The following is a 14,956-nucleotide window of genomic DNA, read 5'->3' as shown; positions in this document are numbered from 1 at the left end:
ACAGAAAGTCATTTGCATTCTTGAGTCAATTTATGTTTCATTCCATCAGTTTTAAGGCTCATGCCAACAGAAGGATCCAGATACAAAGCACATATTCTCCTCTACCTGACTCCAGTCTCTGAATAAAGTAGTGATGATAAAAAAGATATAACAGAAATCAAGACTAACCAGTAGTGTCCCAAATTTACCTTAGCTTTATAGCATTACTTTCAAGGAGGATATAGGGTGTGGGAGACAGTGGAATAGATTTTAATTACAAACACCAAATTGCCAAAAGACTGTGATTATAAAACAATTATCTCAATTGCATGGTATTTCCCTTTCAAGCAAAAATTTCTTTAAAAAAAAATTTGTAAAAAATCAAAAGCTAATGTTTCAGAAAATTGCTTAGGGAAACAATAAAAAATGATTACATATTTACTAACAAAATATTTTCAACTTGGCAGAGTTGGCATTATTATATCCTATGTTTGATGCACATGGTGAAACTGAACCCCCTGGACTTTCTTGTTTCTTGGTGCAAGAGCAAATGTAAATAAACTTTTCCAGAAGGCAAACTAATTTTAATCAAAAGTATTAAAAGTATTCATTTTCTTTAAATGGATAAATCTTGAAAGTTCTCTTCTAAACAATTAGAAATTTAAAGATTGCAAAAATATTCAAGAAGTATTCAAAGTAGTAAAGTTATGTAATAGTAAAAAGTAAACATTAACATCCTCAACAAAACAATGGTATGCCAGTTATGGTAAATTCTTAGAATAGAATAATATGCAGCCACTGAAAATACTCTCTTCAAGAGTTAATGATAGGGGCGACTGGGTGGCTCAGTTGTTAAGCGTCTGCCTTCGGCTCGGGTCATGATCCCAGGGTCCTGGGATTGAGGCCCACATCGGGCTCTCTGCTCAGCAGGAAGCCTGCTTCTCCCTCTCCCACTCCCCCTGCTTGTGTTCCCTCTCTCACAGTCTTTCTCTCGGTCAAATACATAAATAAATAAAATCTTCCAAAAAAGAGAGAGATTATTAAGAGTTAATGAAAAAGGCAAAAGGTAAAGAATACAGGAAAAAAATAAAAGAATACATGATAATATGCAAAATACACAATTTTATTTAAAAAAAAGAACAGTCCCCATGAATGGAAAATAACATTAAGATTAATTACATTAAAATTTTACTATTGGTTATTTCTGGGAAAAGTGATAATAGACTATTTTTTTCTACTTTTCATTTTTATAAATTCTCTAAAATATACATGTATTCATTTCTAATTGTTTCTTTGAATAATGAACTACAATAACGGTCATTTGGTAAAAAAGCCTAAGAGATAATGTTCCAAGATGATGACATTATACTCCATCAAAGTGTTTGCCAAGGACATTCACACTGGCCCCCACACCCTCTTAAAATTGCAAAATTTTTCTCTGAATCAACTATAAATTAGTTGAGAATAATTATTTAGTTAATGAATATCCTGACCATATCATTACTGCCTTTTAGGTAGGATTTGAGGATTTAGGGATGTCATAGAAAGGAAGGGAGGAAGAAAACAAAACTTATGTTAGTCCATAGTAATACCTACCAAAAATTGTGAATAAATAGTATATTTTAGAAGGAAAGGTTGAAACTAGAACTGACATAGATTGCTGATTACCTATAGGTTTTATTAATCCAGATAATGGCTGTTTCCAAAAAGTATCAGCAAATTTTACAACATCTGGATACAAGAGGCCAAATAAATTATGTGGTATTTTACGAAGAAGTAGAGTCAGAAAATGAATTGAAATTGCAGCCTACTAAGCCCATATTCTCTATATTCAAAAGGATAGAGTTGACTGCTATTTATGGAAATATAGCAAACCATATTTACTTCAAACTCTGTATCATCATTCAAATGGAATGTATTTGGATGTGCAATACAGATACAATACATTCACACACAGTTTTAGAATTTATAGTTCCTTCTTCAAGTAAGTGGATAGTAAAGTTCCTTTATTACACCAATTTAAACATATGATCAAGTTCTCCTCATTTCTTTAAAAAAATAACCAATGAGGAAATTAAATTTGAAATCCTAAACAAAGGTAAAATGATATGTGTTATTCCTAGTAGTTATTTCACACAAATCCGTATTTTTTAAAAATCATGAAAATTAATACTGAAATAGGCAATGTAAATAGTAAGATTTAGTCTTGGGAAGAAAAACCCTAATAATTTGGCAAAAGAACATCTTTGTATCAGTAACTCTAAACTACTAAGGTTTCTTTAATTAAAATGTCTTCAAGTGAATTAAAATAATAACCTAAAAACAAAATATAAAATAAACAATTCTGTATTCTTCATTCATGTAATCACTACCATTTCTATTCTAGAGAGGCCTAAGTTGCAATTAAAATTCTTCTAAAAAGCAAAAAGAATTTTCACTAGAGTTCAAATGAAACATCTTAAAGTTCCCTTGAAAATTAAATATGGCTGAAGAGATTTTGGCATTTAGTGGTAGAAATGCTAGAGCCATTACCAGTGCAGACAAAACTAAGGAACAAAGGACAGAAGGATCCGTCAGCAACCACAAAAGTGACTGAATAAAGGTGCTTTTAGACACAGGGAAAATATAGGAAGGAAGAAAAATAGACAAAGGACAAAGTATCATCTCTCAGATTAAAAGAAACAATATTTGGGGCGCCTGGGTGGCTCAGCCAGTTAAGCATCTGCCTTCAGCTCAGGTCGTGATCCCGGGGTCCTGGGCTCGAGCATGGGGTCATGGGATGTAGCCCCTCAAGCCCCTCATTGGGATTCCTCCTCTACACCCCCACGCCCTCATAATCTTTCCCTCACTCCCTCTCTAATGAATAAATACTTAAAAAAAAGGAAACACTAAAAATATTCCATCTTTAAATGAGAGTAATTAAAAGTAAGAATTGTAATCCTAAAGCAAAATAGACCACATAGCAAACAGGAAGGTGGGAGAGCACGCTGTTAACTTCCATAGCACTGTGAAATAAAGGAGAAAATGAAATAAATACTACAATAGAGTTGATCAACATCTTTAAAAGAGCAGTGTATAACATTCTTTCCAGCTTATATGACGGTCGGCAGAAATAAAAAGAATGGGAATTATATATGATCTTAGCTGATGGTTCAAAATAGGGCTTGAAATTACTGGTTCATTTTCACCTAGAAGTGGCCAAAAGGAAATATAGATATATAGATAGATACCTAGGTTATAGGAAAAAACAAAGCTAAATGGAAATTTAATCTGCTGGAAACTACCCTAACCTTTATAAGATTGAGATACTATCCTAAAAGAATGTATCTATTTGTCTTTGTGCCTTTCCCTCTACCACTCATTTTTAATTTCTCATTCCCTCCCTATGACTAAATCACTGCCATAAATAACATAAAAGCAAATCAATTTTTATACTACCATAATTGAAGAATTTAGATCATTTTAGTTCATTACAGCTAATTGATATACCATTTATATTTGTCCCAAACCTAAAAAGCCTTTCAAAGTTAAGCTATTTTCTAAGTGTCCTTAAGTTGATCTCTTTCAGAAAAAAATCAGTAAAGACAAGATCTGAACAGTCCCATCAACCATCTAACACCTAACTGACCAACAACTACAAAAGAATGAACTAAAAACATTTTATGGTGAATTTGGAGATAGATGTCCTTCCCTTTATTGAATCATATTTTTATTTACAAAGTTAGATTTCCATTCCTCTCTTTGGCTGATTACATTTAAAATTTTTCTAAATTTATGGGGTGCATTGGTGGCTCAGTTGGTTAAGCATCCAATTCTTGGTTTCCACTCAGGTCATGATCTCAGGATGTTGAGATTGAGCCTTAAGTAGGGCTTGCACTCAGCACAGAGTCTGCTTGAGATTCTCTACCTCTGCTCTTCCCCCCATTCTCCCTCTTTCTCTCAAATAAATAAATCTTTTAAAAATAAAATAAATAAAAATTTTCAAGAATAAATAAATAAATTGATCTCTTTCTTGTGATCAAAATTAGGTAGAATAGAAAAAAGGACAGAAAGACAATGAAATGTTTGGCCTTTTTAGAGACAGTTATTGATTTCATATTTTAACAAAGTAATCTAGGTGAGATTAAACATGGTATTGTTTTACTACTCCCCAAAACAACTCCCTGTATTTCACTATCTCCAACTTCTCCCTTCCCTTTCTTTCTTAAAACCACTACAATCAAGCTTTTCTCATACCACTGCTTTCATTTTCTTTTTACCCATCTTACTTGTATTAGTAGCATTTGACAAAGCCAATCAACGCCGCCTCCTTGAAAAACTTTTTCACTCGGCTTCCCAGGCACCAGTTTTCTACCATATAGAGAATGACTCTTTTTCAGCCTTTGCTGATTCCTCCTCCTCACTTCAATCACTGAACACTAAGGCACCCTCCTAAGTATGGTATTCACACGACTTCTAATATCTAATTATAGTCCCTTGCAGAGATACCATCCAATTTCTTGGCTTAAACACCACATGCTCACAGCTACCAATGTCTATCTCTGGCGCCCCAATCTGCTGTGAACTCCAAACTCGGTACATCCACTTAGAAGGCAAGTACAACTCAAACTTAACCAGTCCAAACGTCACCTCCTATCTCCTCTAAGACACTTCCTCTGGAAGTCTTCTCAATTACCAGCAACTCCACTCCTAAAGTTATGGGGGGGAAATCCTCAGTGTCATCCTAGACTTTTCTCTTTCACTCTCCACATGCATTTTACTGGTTCCATGTTCAAAATAAATGGGATCTGACTAGTTCTCACTGGTATACCACTATGTTATCTTACCTGGATTATTGCAACAGCCTTTCTGCTTCCACTCTTGACACTTTATAATCTATTCTCAAACAGCCAAACCGATTTTTAAAAAATTGAAGTCACATTGTATCACTCCTTTGTTCAAAATCTTAAAATGGCTCCAACTCACACCCGGTAAAAGCCAAAGTCTGGACGGTAAACAATGCTCTGTTGAAATGGTTCTTCTTCGCCACTCTGAAATCGACTACTCTGCACCTAGTTCACTGTAGTGTAGCCACACTGGCCTGCTTTCTGTTCCCTGAACACTAATCACTTTCTTACCTCAAGGCCTCTGAACTGTTTGCTCCACCTGGAATACCCTTGCACCTTTAAACATGGATTACATCTTACGTCCTTGTCTTTGCTCTAATTCAGCTACTCAGGTAGGTGATTCTGTCACCACCACTGAAAACTACAACTCCCTATTCCAGAACTCCTTGTCCCACTCTCCTGCTTTGTTTTTCTCCAAGTCACTCGTCACCTTCTGATATAACAACTTATTTATTTTGTTTTTCCTTCTCCTCTGGCACATAAAATTTTAAGTCTCCTAAGAGGGCCAGAATTTTCCTTACAGTTGTGTTCAAGTTTATCTTCCATATCTAGAACTGTGACTGCACATAATAAATATTTGTAGAATAAATAAACAACAGTCTCTCACACTTTCTGCCTCATCTAAAATAAGGAAATGAAGTTATTTTTCAATGCCTAATCAAAGTGACTGTTATATAAAAATCAAACTTAAGATAAATCTGGACTGATAATGAAGTGAGTTACATAACTTTTCTTTTAATCTTTTTATTGGGAAATAAAGCAAGTTCCCAGGTGACACTGATGTGTTGATCTAGGTAGCACACTTTAAGAATCTACTTTAGAAAGGTTATCCTATAAACTACAATATGCATCCCCTTCAGTCTAATATTAATTACTTTTTTTACCTCCTTCCCTGACAAGGAAAATTCTTGAGAACATGTTAATCACATTTACCCTTCTGGCTTATGTTATTACTGTCAAATACTTAATTTTATGTGTTTATTAAATCCAAAAAGGCATCACTGCTTTATACAGTCAATATGCATTTAGATTTACTACATATTACGACTTCTATTCCTTTTCACCATTTCTATTCCTTCATCTTTTCCCATTCCTTTCTACATCAGTGACCTTCATCTTTAGGTTCTGCATCTTTTCCTTCTGCCTTAAAAATATCCTTTCAGGTTTTCTTTGGTGTATGTCTACTGGTGGCAGATTCCTCATATTTATTTATCTAAAAGTGTCTTCATTTTACTTTTGTTTTGAGAGATTTTCACTGGATATAGAAATTTAGATCGGGAAGTATTTCCCTTTGCACAGTGAAGATCTGGTTCCACAAACTCTGGTTTCTATTGCTTCATGAGAAGTTGGCTGTCAGTCTAGCTGCTGATCTTCTGAAGACAGTGACTTTTTCTCTGCCTTATTTTAATAATCTCCCTTTGCATTTTATTTTCAATAGTTTTATTATGATGTGTCAAGGTGTGACTGTCCTACCACCAGTAGGGGTCACAGGACCAAACACAGTTAGCTTTAGTCTTGCACTAGGTTAGTTAGCTTTATAGAGGTATACAGGAGAGGAAATTCGTCATGCACAACATCTTCAAACTCATCAGGAGGGCAAGCAACTATATACATGCATAGCTTCTTGCATCCCTCCTAAACCCACACAAAGAGTACGCACAGTTGCCAAGGACAGTTAGGGTGCATGAGGTTCTAGATACAGAGATGTGCTTTGGTTTCTTGTCAGTCTTATATTGTTTACTTTGGGTAGACGTAAGGTCAATATGCCAACTCACAGTTCTCTAAGTCCAGATGCAATAGTACAGATGGAGTTTCATAGTTAATTTAAGAGAGAACTAGCCTGCTAACAATAACATTCCATGTTTGTCCTAATTCAGCACATTTCCACAAAGTGGTACTGTAAGAAGGCAGACCCAAGGTCAGATTTTCAGGCAAGCTTAAGTCTCTTCATGGTCCAAGTATAATATTAAATATTTATTCACATTGTAGATTTATTCTTTGGGATACAAGGGCTTATTGAATCTCTGCCTTGATGTCTTTCATCAATTTTGTAAAGTTCTCAACATAATTCTTTCTAATATTTGCTTCAGTTGTATTACTTCTTTTCTCTCCTTTTAGGTCTTCTATTGAATATATTAAACTTTCTTACTTCATCCTTTTTTTCTTTTCTGCATTTTTTTCATCCTATTTGTCTCTCCATGCTTTCTTCTGTATATTTTCTTCTAACTTACTACAAGTTCATTGATTCTTTTCAACTGTCTTTTCTTCCACACAATCCATCCACTGAGATCTTAATTTTAGTAATTATAATTTTTTACTTCTAGGATTTTCATTTTTAAAATAGTTCTTTAGTTCCAAGTTGAAATTTTCAATCTTGTCTTTTATCAATTGTCAGCATGGTTATTTTTAAGCTATGTCTGATAATTCCAATATCCAGAGTTGCTGTGATTTTGTTTCTGTTGTCCACTGCTTATGCTAAATTTATTTATAACATCTTGCCTTTTCCTATGTCTGTGATTTTATTATGTCTTAAGAGTTACTGTATTTGCAATTTAAAAAAAAAAAAATTCCCAGATGATCTCTTTTAGACCTTCTTTCAAAGAGGATTTAATTTTAACTAGCAATAGAGGATCATTTAATTTTAATTTCAGGACTGATATGATCTGGCGTTGCAATCATTATGAGAGTTTACCTTCTACTGGTTTACCCTAGACTACAGCCCTTTTGGGGCCCTAAACCAAAATAAGTTCACCCACATAGTGGTGAGCACTAGATTCCAATCCCTGTGCCCCTGTGAAGCTGTCCTAAGTGCTCTCAGCCATTCTACCAAGAGTGGCAAAGGCTCCCAGAGGAAAAGCATACTCCAAACCCAGGTTTACATTCCTATGCTGGTAATTCTTTTCTATCTTGTGTACATTCCAATGTTTTCAAACAGTTCCCGTTGTTGTTTTTGAAATAAATATAGTTGGTCCAACTTCTCTAGTTCTACTTACAGGTTAGTACAAATCACCTAGTGACCATTGCCAAAACTGGAAGCTGATTAACAGAACTTTAAATAAGATAGGAATGGGATATATCTAATTAAAGTTAAATAGTATCAGCAACTCAGAATTCTGAAAGTACCCATCAAGGAAGAATTTTTTGGTTCAAAAATAAAACCAACCAAGTAAGCACCTAAAGAGCTATTTTTCAAAAAGATGACATTAGTGACTACCAATAAAAAGAACTATTTCTTCATATAACTTATGAGAAATCTTATACTTTAAAATGTAGGAATAAGTGACAAGTTTAAGAAAACTTTTTTTTTTTGCAATCTAGAACTACTACTTTCTTATTAAGAAATTAAATGTTTTTAAATATTCTTGTATAAATGCATTTTGTAGAGAGCAATTCTTCCCTGAAATAGTATTTAATTAGGTATACATATAGGGCACTCTCTTTTACCTACATCAAATTTTTTTCTTGCTAAGACAATATCAGGTTCAGTTAAATGTTTATTGAGTATATACTGCAAATGATCATTAAGGAAAATGAGACACAGTGTGTACTCTAGAAATTTCCAGTCCTATAGAAGAGATATAAATAGACAATGTGATAATGCTAAAACAGAGGTATGCACAAGATGCTATGGGTACACAGGAGAGACATTATATCAGTGTGACATTGTTCCATTGGTGACATTTCAATTACTACCTAAATTGCCTGTTTCCTTTGGTGATGCAATACTAAGCAGAAGAAAAAATTTGTATCACATATCAATTTATGTTTTAAACTTAAAAAAATTCACACGTGAATACATAAACATAAAGTGTTATATGAGACATCAAGGTGAAAAAACTGACATGAAAACTTACCCCATCTGGCAATGCCCTCCAGCACACAGCACTAACAAATTCATTTGTATCATCTTCTTTTCGGTCTTTATCCAGAACACTTTTGACTGTATCAAACTTAAAAGTTAGCAAAGTCTTAGAAAGTCCTTTATAGTACAAGTAAAGAGAGTTGTTCTCGCTTCCTGAAAAAAAAAAAAAAATTTAATATTTTTATAGAACGGGAGAATTCAGAATTAGGACATTATATTCATAAGGTAATTATTACTCAATGTTTAAGCACAAAGACAAATCTTTTATGGTTGAATCTGAAAGACCAAAGCACAGGATTTCTTGGGAATCATGTGAAATAATGATTCATAGAAAAAAAGCGACACTTTACTAATCTAAAGAAATAATAACTGGTAAATGATATAACAACATTGATAACTGTAAAGTTAAAATTACTGCAAAAACCTCATTTATAGCAGAGGTTTAAAGAAGACCAGAAATTTGTTATTATAGCATGAATCTTACATGACATTTAGAGAGATTTCTAAGAGGGGAAAAAAAAGGTTACAGCACTTACAAAGGCTGGTTTTAATAACCTACAAAATTTATGTCCCATTCCCCAATAAAGACATTACTCTATTAGATAAGTGGCCTATAAGGAAACCTATATTTTTGAGTAGTCTGTCAAAGTAGAATAATTGCAAGACATTTGCTTTGGCACGGTTTACATTATATACAACTTTACTAAATAAAGGTCTCATTTGAAAGAACTGTTGAAAGTTCATATATTCAGGCATCAGGTGTATTAAGCATTTGAACATTACCTAATTTGATTTTTCTACTTCTGATTTAAATTTGTATAAATTACCAACAACAAAAGCCCTAGAATAACAGATCATCTAAACAAACTACTTAATGAAGAGAACACTCTGTAGGGGAAAATGAGTATCAAGCTTAAGAAGACAAATAATGTCCCTGAAATTAGGATTATTAGCAGAAATTAATGTTTTCTTTTACATAATATCTACAGAAATCATGTTACGATGGAGAACAATTACAAAACATATTTAACAATCTTATGCTATTTCACGCAGTCAGGGTTTGCGCCCAGTAAAGGAGAGAAGGACTAATGCTTACTCCAGTACAATCCCAGAAGACTTCAATATGCTACTTTCTAGAGGTACAGATCATTTCCTGACTTGGTATATAGTCCATGTCCGTTGAATGCAATTTCAGGGACAAATTCCTGTTAAAAAGTTCCAGGAAAAGATGGTTTTACTTACCACAAGCTATATAATCGCCATTGGAAGCAAGGCCTACAAAGTTTTTTTCATTGATGTGACCCTTGAAGGAACGTAGACAGTATGGTTTCCCTACATTCCACAGCTTTAGCTGGCTGTCTGTTGAGCTGAGGTAAACACAAAAAATGAGAATGCAATGAAGATTTCATGGTATGAAACTCATCCCTACTATTTAGAGGCAATCCAGTTTGATGGTTTAGTATGCAGACTATGGAGCCAGATTTTCTGAGTTAACAATGCTCAGTATACCATTAATTTGCTTTTGACCTTGGGAAAGTTATATAACCTCATCGGCCTCAATTTTGTTCATTAGTTATGTGAAATACAGTGATTCCTACATTTATTGAATTAGGTAAATTCTATAAGATATGAAAACTAAATTAATTCCTTTAAAATGCTTTCAATAGTCCCTGGGCATCTAGGAAGTGCTTACTAATAAACATTACTCATCAATACTATCACACCACCATCATCAAATAACACAAATTCCATTGGGAGCTGTGTTTAATTTCAGGGATACACTCTACGCCACTTGATTTGATTTACTTTTCAAATATTGAATTGTATTGGTATACTAAATTTAACCTATTTTGACAGCTTAGTTGTATCTACAGGGGTGGAATATAATGAATGACTGGAATGGTCTATGTAATTTATTTACTGAAATAATATGCAAATGGAATTATTTACCAAAAATTAATTGAATATAAAGATTGTTGGTAATCCTATCATACAGAGACAAAGAACCTGAATAAGACACCATGTTTTTGCTTTCCTTTCTGTTACAAAAATCCAATCATATCATGTACATTAGGTTGTAAATTGTTATCCTTTATTCGATAATTTGGTTTATAATTTTTCTGTAAAATAAACACATTTTGATATTTTTGTTAATGACTACACAATAAATCATCTTTTCTCTTACTGTAACATTCACAGAATATGGCACCATGCTGAATGCTTTACATCATTACTTCATTTAAAGAGTCACAACATAATAACTATTATTAGCTCCACTTTAGAGATGAGGCAACTGAAAATGAGAAGGTTAAGGACATTTTCAAGGTACCACAGCTAGTCAACAGCAGATCCAAGACTGAAATTGTCTGATTTCAGAAACCAAACTCCAAGCTCTTTAAATACTTCTCTATTGCTTCTCATTTTTTTCACTAGACATTTATGTTGTTTAAAATTTCTTTTCTCGAGGCCCTGGGTGGCTCAGTCGTTAAGCGTCTGCCTTTGGCTCAGGTCATGATCCCAGGGTCCTGGGATTGAGCCCCGCATCGGGCTCCCTGCTCAGCGGGAAGCCTGCTTCTCCCTCTCCCACTCCCCCTGCTTGTGTTCCCTCTCTTGCTGTGTCTCTCTCTGTCAAATAAATAAATAAAATCTTTAAAAAAAAGAAAAAAATTTTGTTCCCAACAATGTTGCATTGAGTATTTCTTTAGGTGTGTATATATTTTTATTGGTCACGAATTCAGAGGTTGTGGCAACATATGTATATTTTAATATTACTTTTGAACACTTTCAAATATACTTGTGGATAAATTTGTTCTAAAAACTTCTAAACCTCAAACATATTCAAGAAAAAAAATCATGATTTATAAAACTTAAGAAGGACAAGAGACTGGTGAAAATACAAACAACATATTCACATTAATAAGGTCAACTAAAGTTTCCCAATTTATAATATTAAGTATCCATATATTTCAAATACTGGAAATCAGACTGATTTAACATTTATAAATCTGAAGTTAAAGAAAAATATTTTTGCCATATAATCTACCATGCACATTTGAATCTGAATAAAATTTTAGTTATAGGGGCACCTGGGTGGCTTAGTCGTTAAGTGTCTGCCTTCGGCTCAGGTCATGATCCCAGGGTCCTGGGATCGAGCCCCACATTGGGCTCCCTGCTCAGCGGGAAGCCTGCTTCTCCCTCTCCCACTCCCCCTGCTTGTGTTCCCTCTCTCTCTGTCTCTGTCAAATAAATAAATCTTTAAAAAAAAAAATTAGTTATATACTGCCATTATTATTCCTAAAGATGGGATACATTTTGACTGGTTAACACTAATTTAAGTTTGTGAACTAATTACCCATATTATCTTCCCTTGGAAAACTCAGTTCTCACCTTTTTTTCCTTGTAACTCAGTTCAAATTACCTTGCTAAATCAATTCAAATTACCAACTTATTATTTAGAGCAACCAGTATAGAAATAGATGTGGTGGGAGATAGCAAGTATTAATGCCAAGGCACTGGCATTAGTAATCTCCTAAGATTACAGAATGGGTATTTGTTAGGGTAATATAAAATAAAGAGGGGGCACCTAGGTGGCTCAGTCAGTTAAGTGTCTGCCTTTAGCTCAGGTCATGATCTCAGGGTCCTGGGATGAAGCCCTGTGTCGGGCCCTGCTTCTCCCTCTCCCTCTGCTTGTGCTCTCTCTTTCAAATAAATAAAATCTTTTAAAAATAAATAAAATAAAATAAAGAGAACTATGAAATGCGTTAACAGAAAGAAGGGACTGGCTATTAGAAGAAGCGCTTTGTCAACGATATTTTGGCAACTGAGGTTTATCTATCTGGTTGACATCTTGTTAACCCTCAAACAAAATAAAAGACAACTAAAAGCTTTCATTATAATTCTCTAGTGCAGAAGTCTTCTCAAAGGATATTTGTTAAGTATAAGCAGCCATATTTACTTCTTTTCAAAACATATTTAAAACTTACCATGAAACCATAGGGAAATCAAGTAACTTAGAATCAACGAAATATTACCTAAACCAAAAATAATACTACTGTACTGCAGTGTAAATATACAATAACATATTGATTTTAATAGATAAAATACTTCTCATTCAATTCCAACAACTATGTTGTTTTTTTCTTAAGGAGAAGCAGTAGCTGAAATCCAAACTGAAGTTCAAATGTTGAAGGGGGGGTGCATTAAAAACTAACATCATCAGGGTTTTATTCACAAAGAGCATATAAAAGTGAGCAATACAAACCAAAATATACATTTATTTTAATTAGACTATTATTTTAAAAATCTACTATTTATGAAAAAGTACATATACTACAGTGTATCGACCCACGGTGACATTATAAAACTGGTAAATGATGACAGAGCTCTGTATGAAGCTTAACCTCAGGAGAGTAATACTCACGCAGAGACAATTTCCTCACCACTCACAAACTTTGCATAAGAGACTGCTTTTCGGTGTCCTTTGAATACCATGATTGGCTGTTTAGTGTTACGAAGATCATAGTAGTGGACACAGTGATCTAAAACGAATAAAGTGAAACAAAACAAAAAGAGAAAAATGTAGTAAACGAAGAAACAGAAAGCAAAGCTCATTTTAAATGGTTTTAGTGTCTTCATCAAAGGTTTCAGGGACAATATCAAACCTGTAACAGCAGAAAACTAAGTGCTATGATTTTCAAAAACAAGAAAGATATAGTGGGTTTTCTGTTTTGAATCTAGGAAATACAGTTGCATAAAAAGTTTATACACATATGGCAATGTCGGTCTGAAAAGGAGTTCTACTGGTATTTCCAGTGATCATGGCATTAAAACCAGAGTATTAAACATTCAAAGTAACTGCAAATTTTAAAATGTATTCTTACATTTTAGATGACCTTATATAAAAAAAAGGTAATATAAACATTTTAGGCTTCTGGTTAAAGATAATGCTATGTAATTTCCTGCATTTGCTTTTGAAAAATACTTTCTTGAGACACATTTAACATATAATAAAACCAACTCACTGTTAAGTATACAATTCAGTGACTTTTAGTAACTTTACCCAGTGATGCAACCATCTCTATAAATCAGTTTTAGAACAGTTTCCTCATCCCAATAAGATCCCTCATGCCCATTTACCACTCATTGCCCTAGGCAATCACTACATCTAACTTTCTTTATAAATTTACCCTTTCTGGACATCCGATATAAATGCAGTCACACAATACATGGCTTCTATGTATAGCTTCTTGCACTTCACATACAGTTTTTGAAGTTCATCCATGTTTTAACACATGTCAATAATTCATTCCTTTCTATTGCTGAATAGTACCTATTGTATGGAATCACCACATTTTGTCAACCCACTCACCAGGTGAAGGATATGTTTCCACTTTTTGATTATGAAAATTAATGCTGCTATGAACAATCACATTCAAGTCTTTGTGAGGACATGTATTTGGGTCTCAGGTAGATATCTAAGAAGTGTTAATTACTGCATCATGTGGTAACTTTGTGTTTTTAAGAAACTGACAAACTGCTGACTGTACCATTTTACATTCCCACCAGCAATACATGATGGTTCCAGTTCCTTTACATGAGTTCTTCAAAAATTAAAAAAATACAATTAAAAAAAAAAGTTTTACAAATATTTTTAACCATTCTGTTGCTTGTCTTTATTATTTTCTTAACAGTATATTTTGAAGCACAGAAGTTTTGGATTTTGATAAGGTCCAATTTATCTTTTTTTCTCTTATAACCTCATAAAAAAGTTTGCCTTATTCAAGGTCTTAAAGATTTTTCCTTTTTTTTGTAGCTTTGTTTCAGTCTTATATTTATGTCTATGATCAATTTTAAGTTATTTTTTCTGTATAGGGTGAAGAAGAGGTCAAAGTTCATCTTTTGGCATGTGGATGGAGATGCATCCAGTTGTCCCAGCATGAAATGAAAACAAACTTTTTCTCTAATGAACTGCTTCAGCACCCTTGTTGAAAACTGGATTCATAATCCTAATCAAGTGATCTATATATGTCTACCTCCTGCCAGCACAATAATGTCTTGTATAACTGTAGCTTTTTTTAATAAAGATTTCATTTATTTATTTTTAAAATATTTAATTAATTAATTAATTTATTTGAGGGGGGATAGCAGACAGAGGGAGAGGGAGAGAGAATCTCAAGCAGATTCCCTGCCGAACAAGGAGCCTGACACAGGGCTTGTGACCCCGAGATCA

The 14,956-nt window shown here is 33.7% G+C and overlaps 1 protein-coding gene across 11 annotated transcripts in view; it reads right to left on the bottom strand.

Annotated features, from left to right (window-relative positions):
* Nucleotides 1-14,956, bottom strand: part of COP1 (COP1 E3 ubiquitin ligase) — a 263,344-nt gene that overhangs the window by 56,571 nt on the left and 191,817 nt on the right. For all 11 annotated transcript variants that reach the window (XM_064594283.1, XM_054508048.2, XM_054508049.2 and 8 more), the window contains 3 exons: nucleotides 13,148-13,265; nucleotides 9,970-10,094; nucleotides 8,720-8,880 (listed from right to left, as the gene is read on the bottom strand). In XM_064594283.1, the coding sequence (XP_064450353.1) occupies nucleotides 8,720-8,880; nucleotides 9,970-10,094; nucleotides 13,148-13,265 (404 nt within the window). The remainder of the gene's footprint in view (nucleotides 1-8,719; nucleotides 8,881-9,969; nucleotides 10,095-13,147; nucleotides 13,266-14,956) is intronic.

The sequence above is a fragment of the Mirounga angustirostris genome, unplaced genomic scaffold (genome assembly GCF_029215605.1).
Source record: "Mirounga angustirostris isolate CCGP_5_RB_7025 unplaced genomic scaffold, mMirAng1.0.hap1 SCAF_6, whole genome shotgun sequence".
Lineage (NCBI taxonomy): Eukaryota > Metazoa > Chordata > Mammalia > Carnivora > Phocidae > Mirounga > Mirounga angustirostris.
Note: the sequence above shows the minus strand (reverse complement) of the source record. Positions and strands in the feature narration are given on the sequence as shown.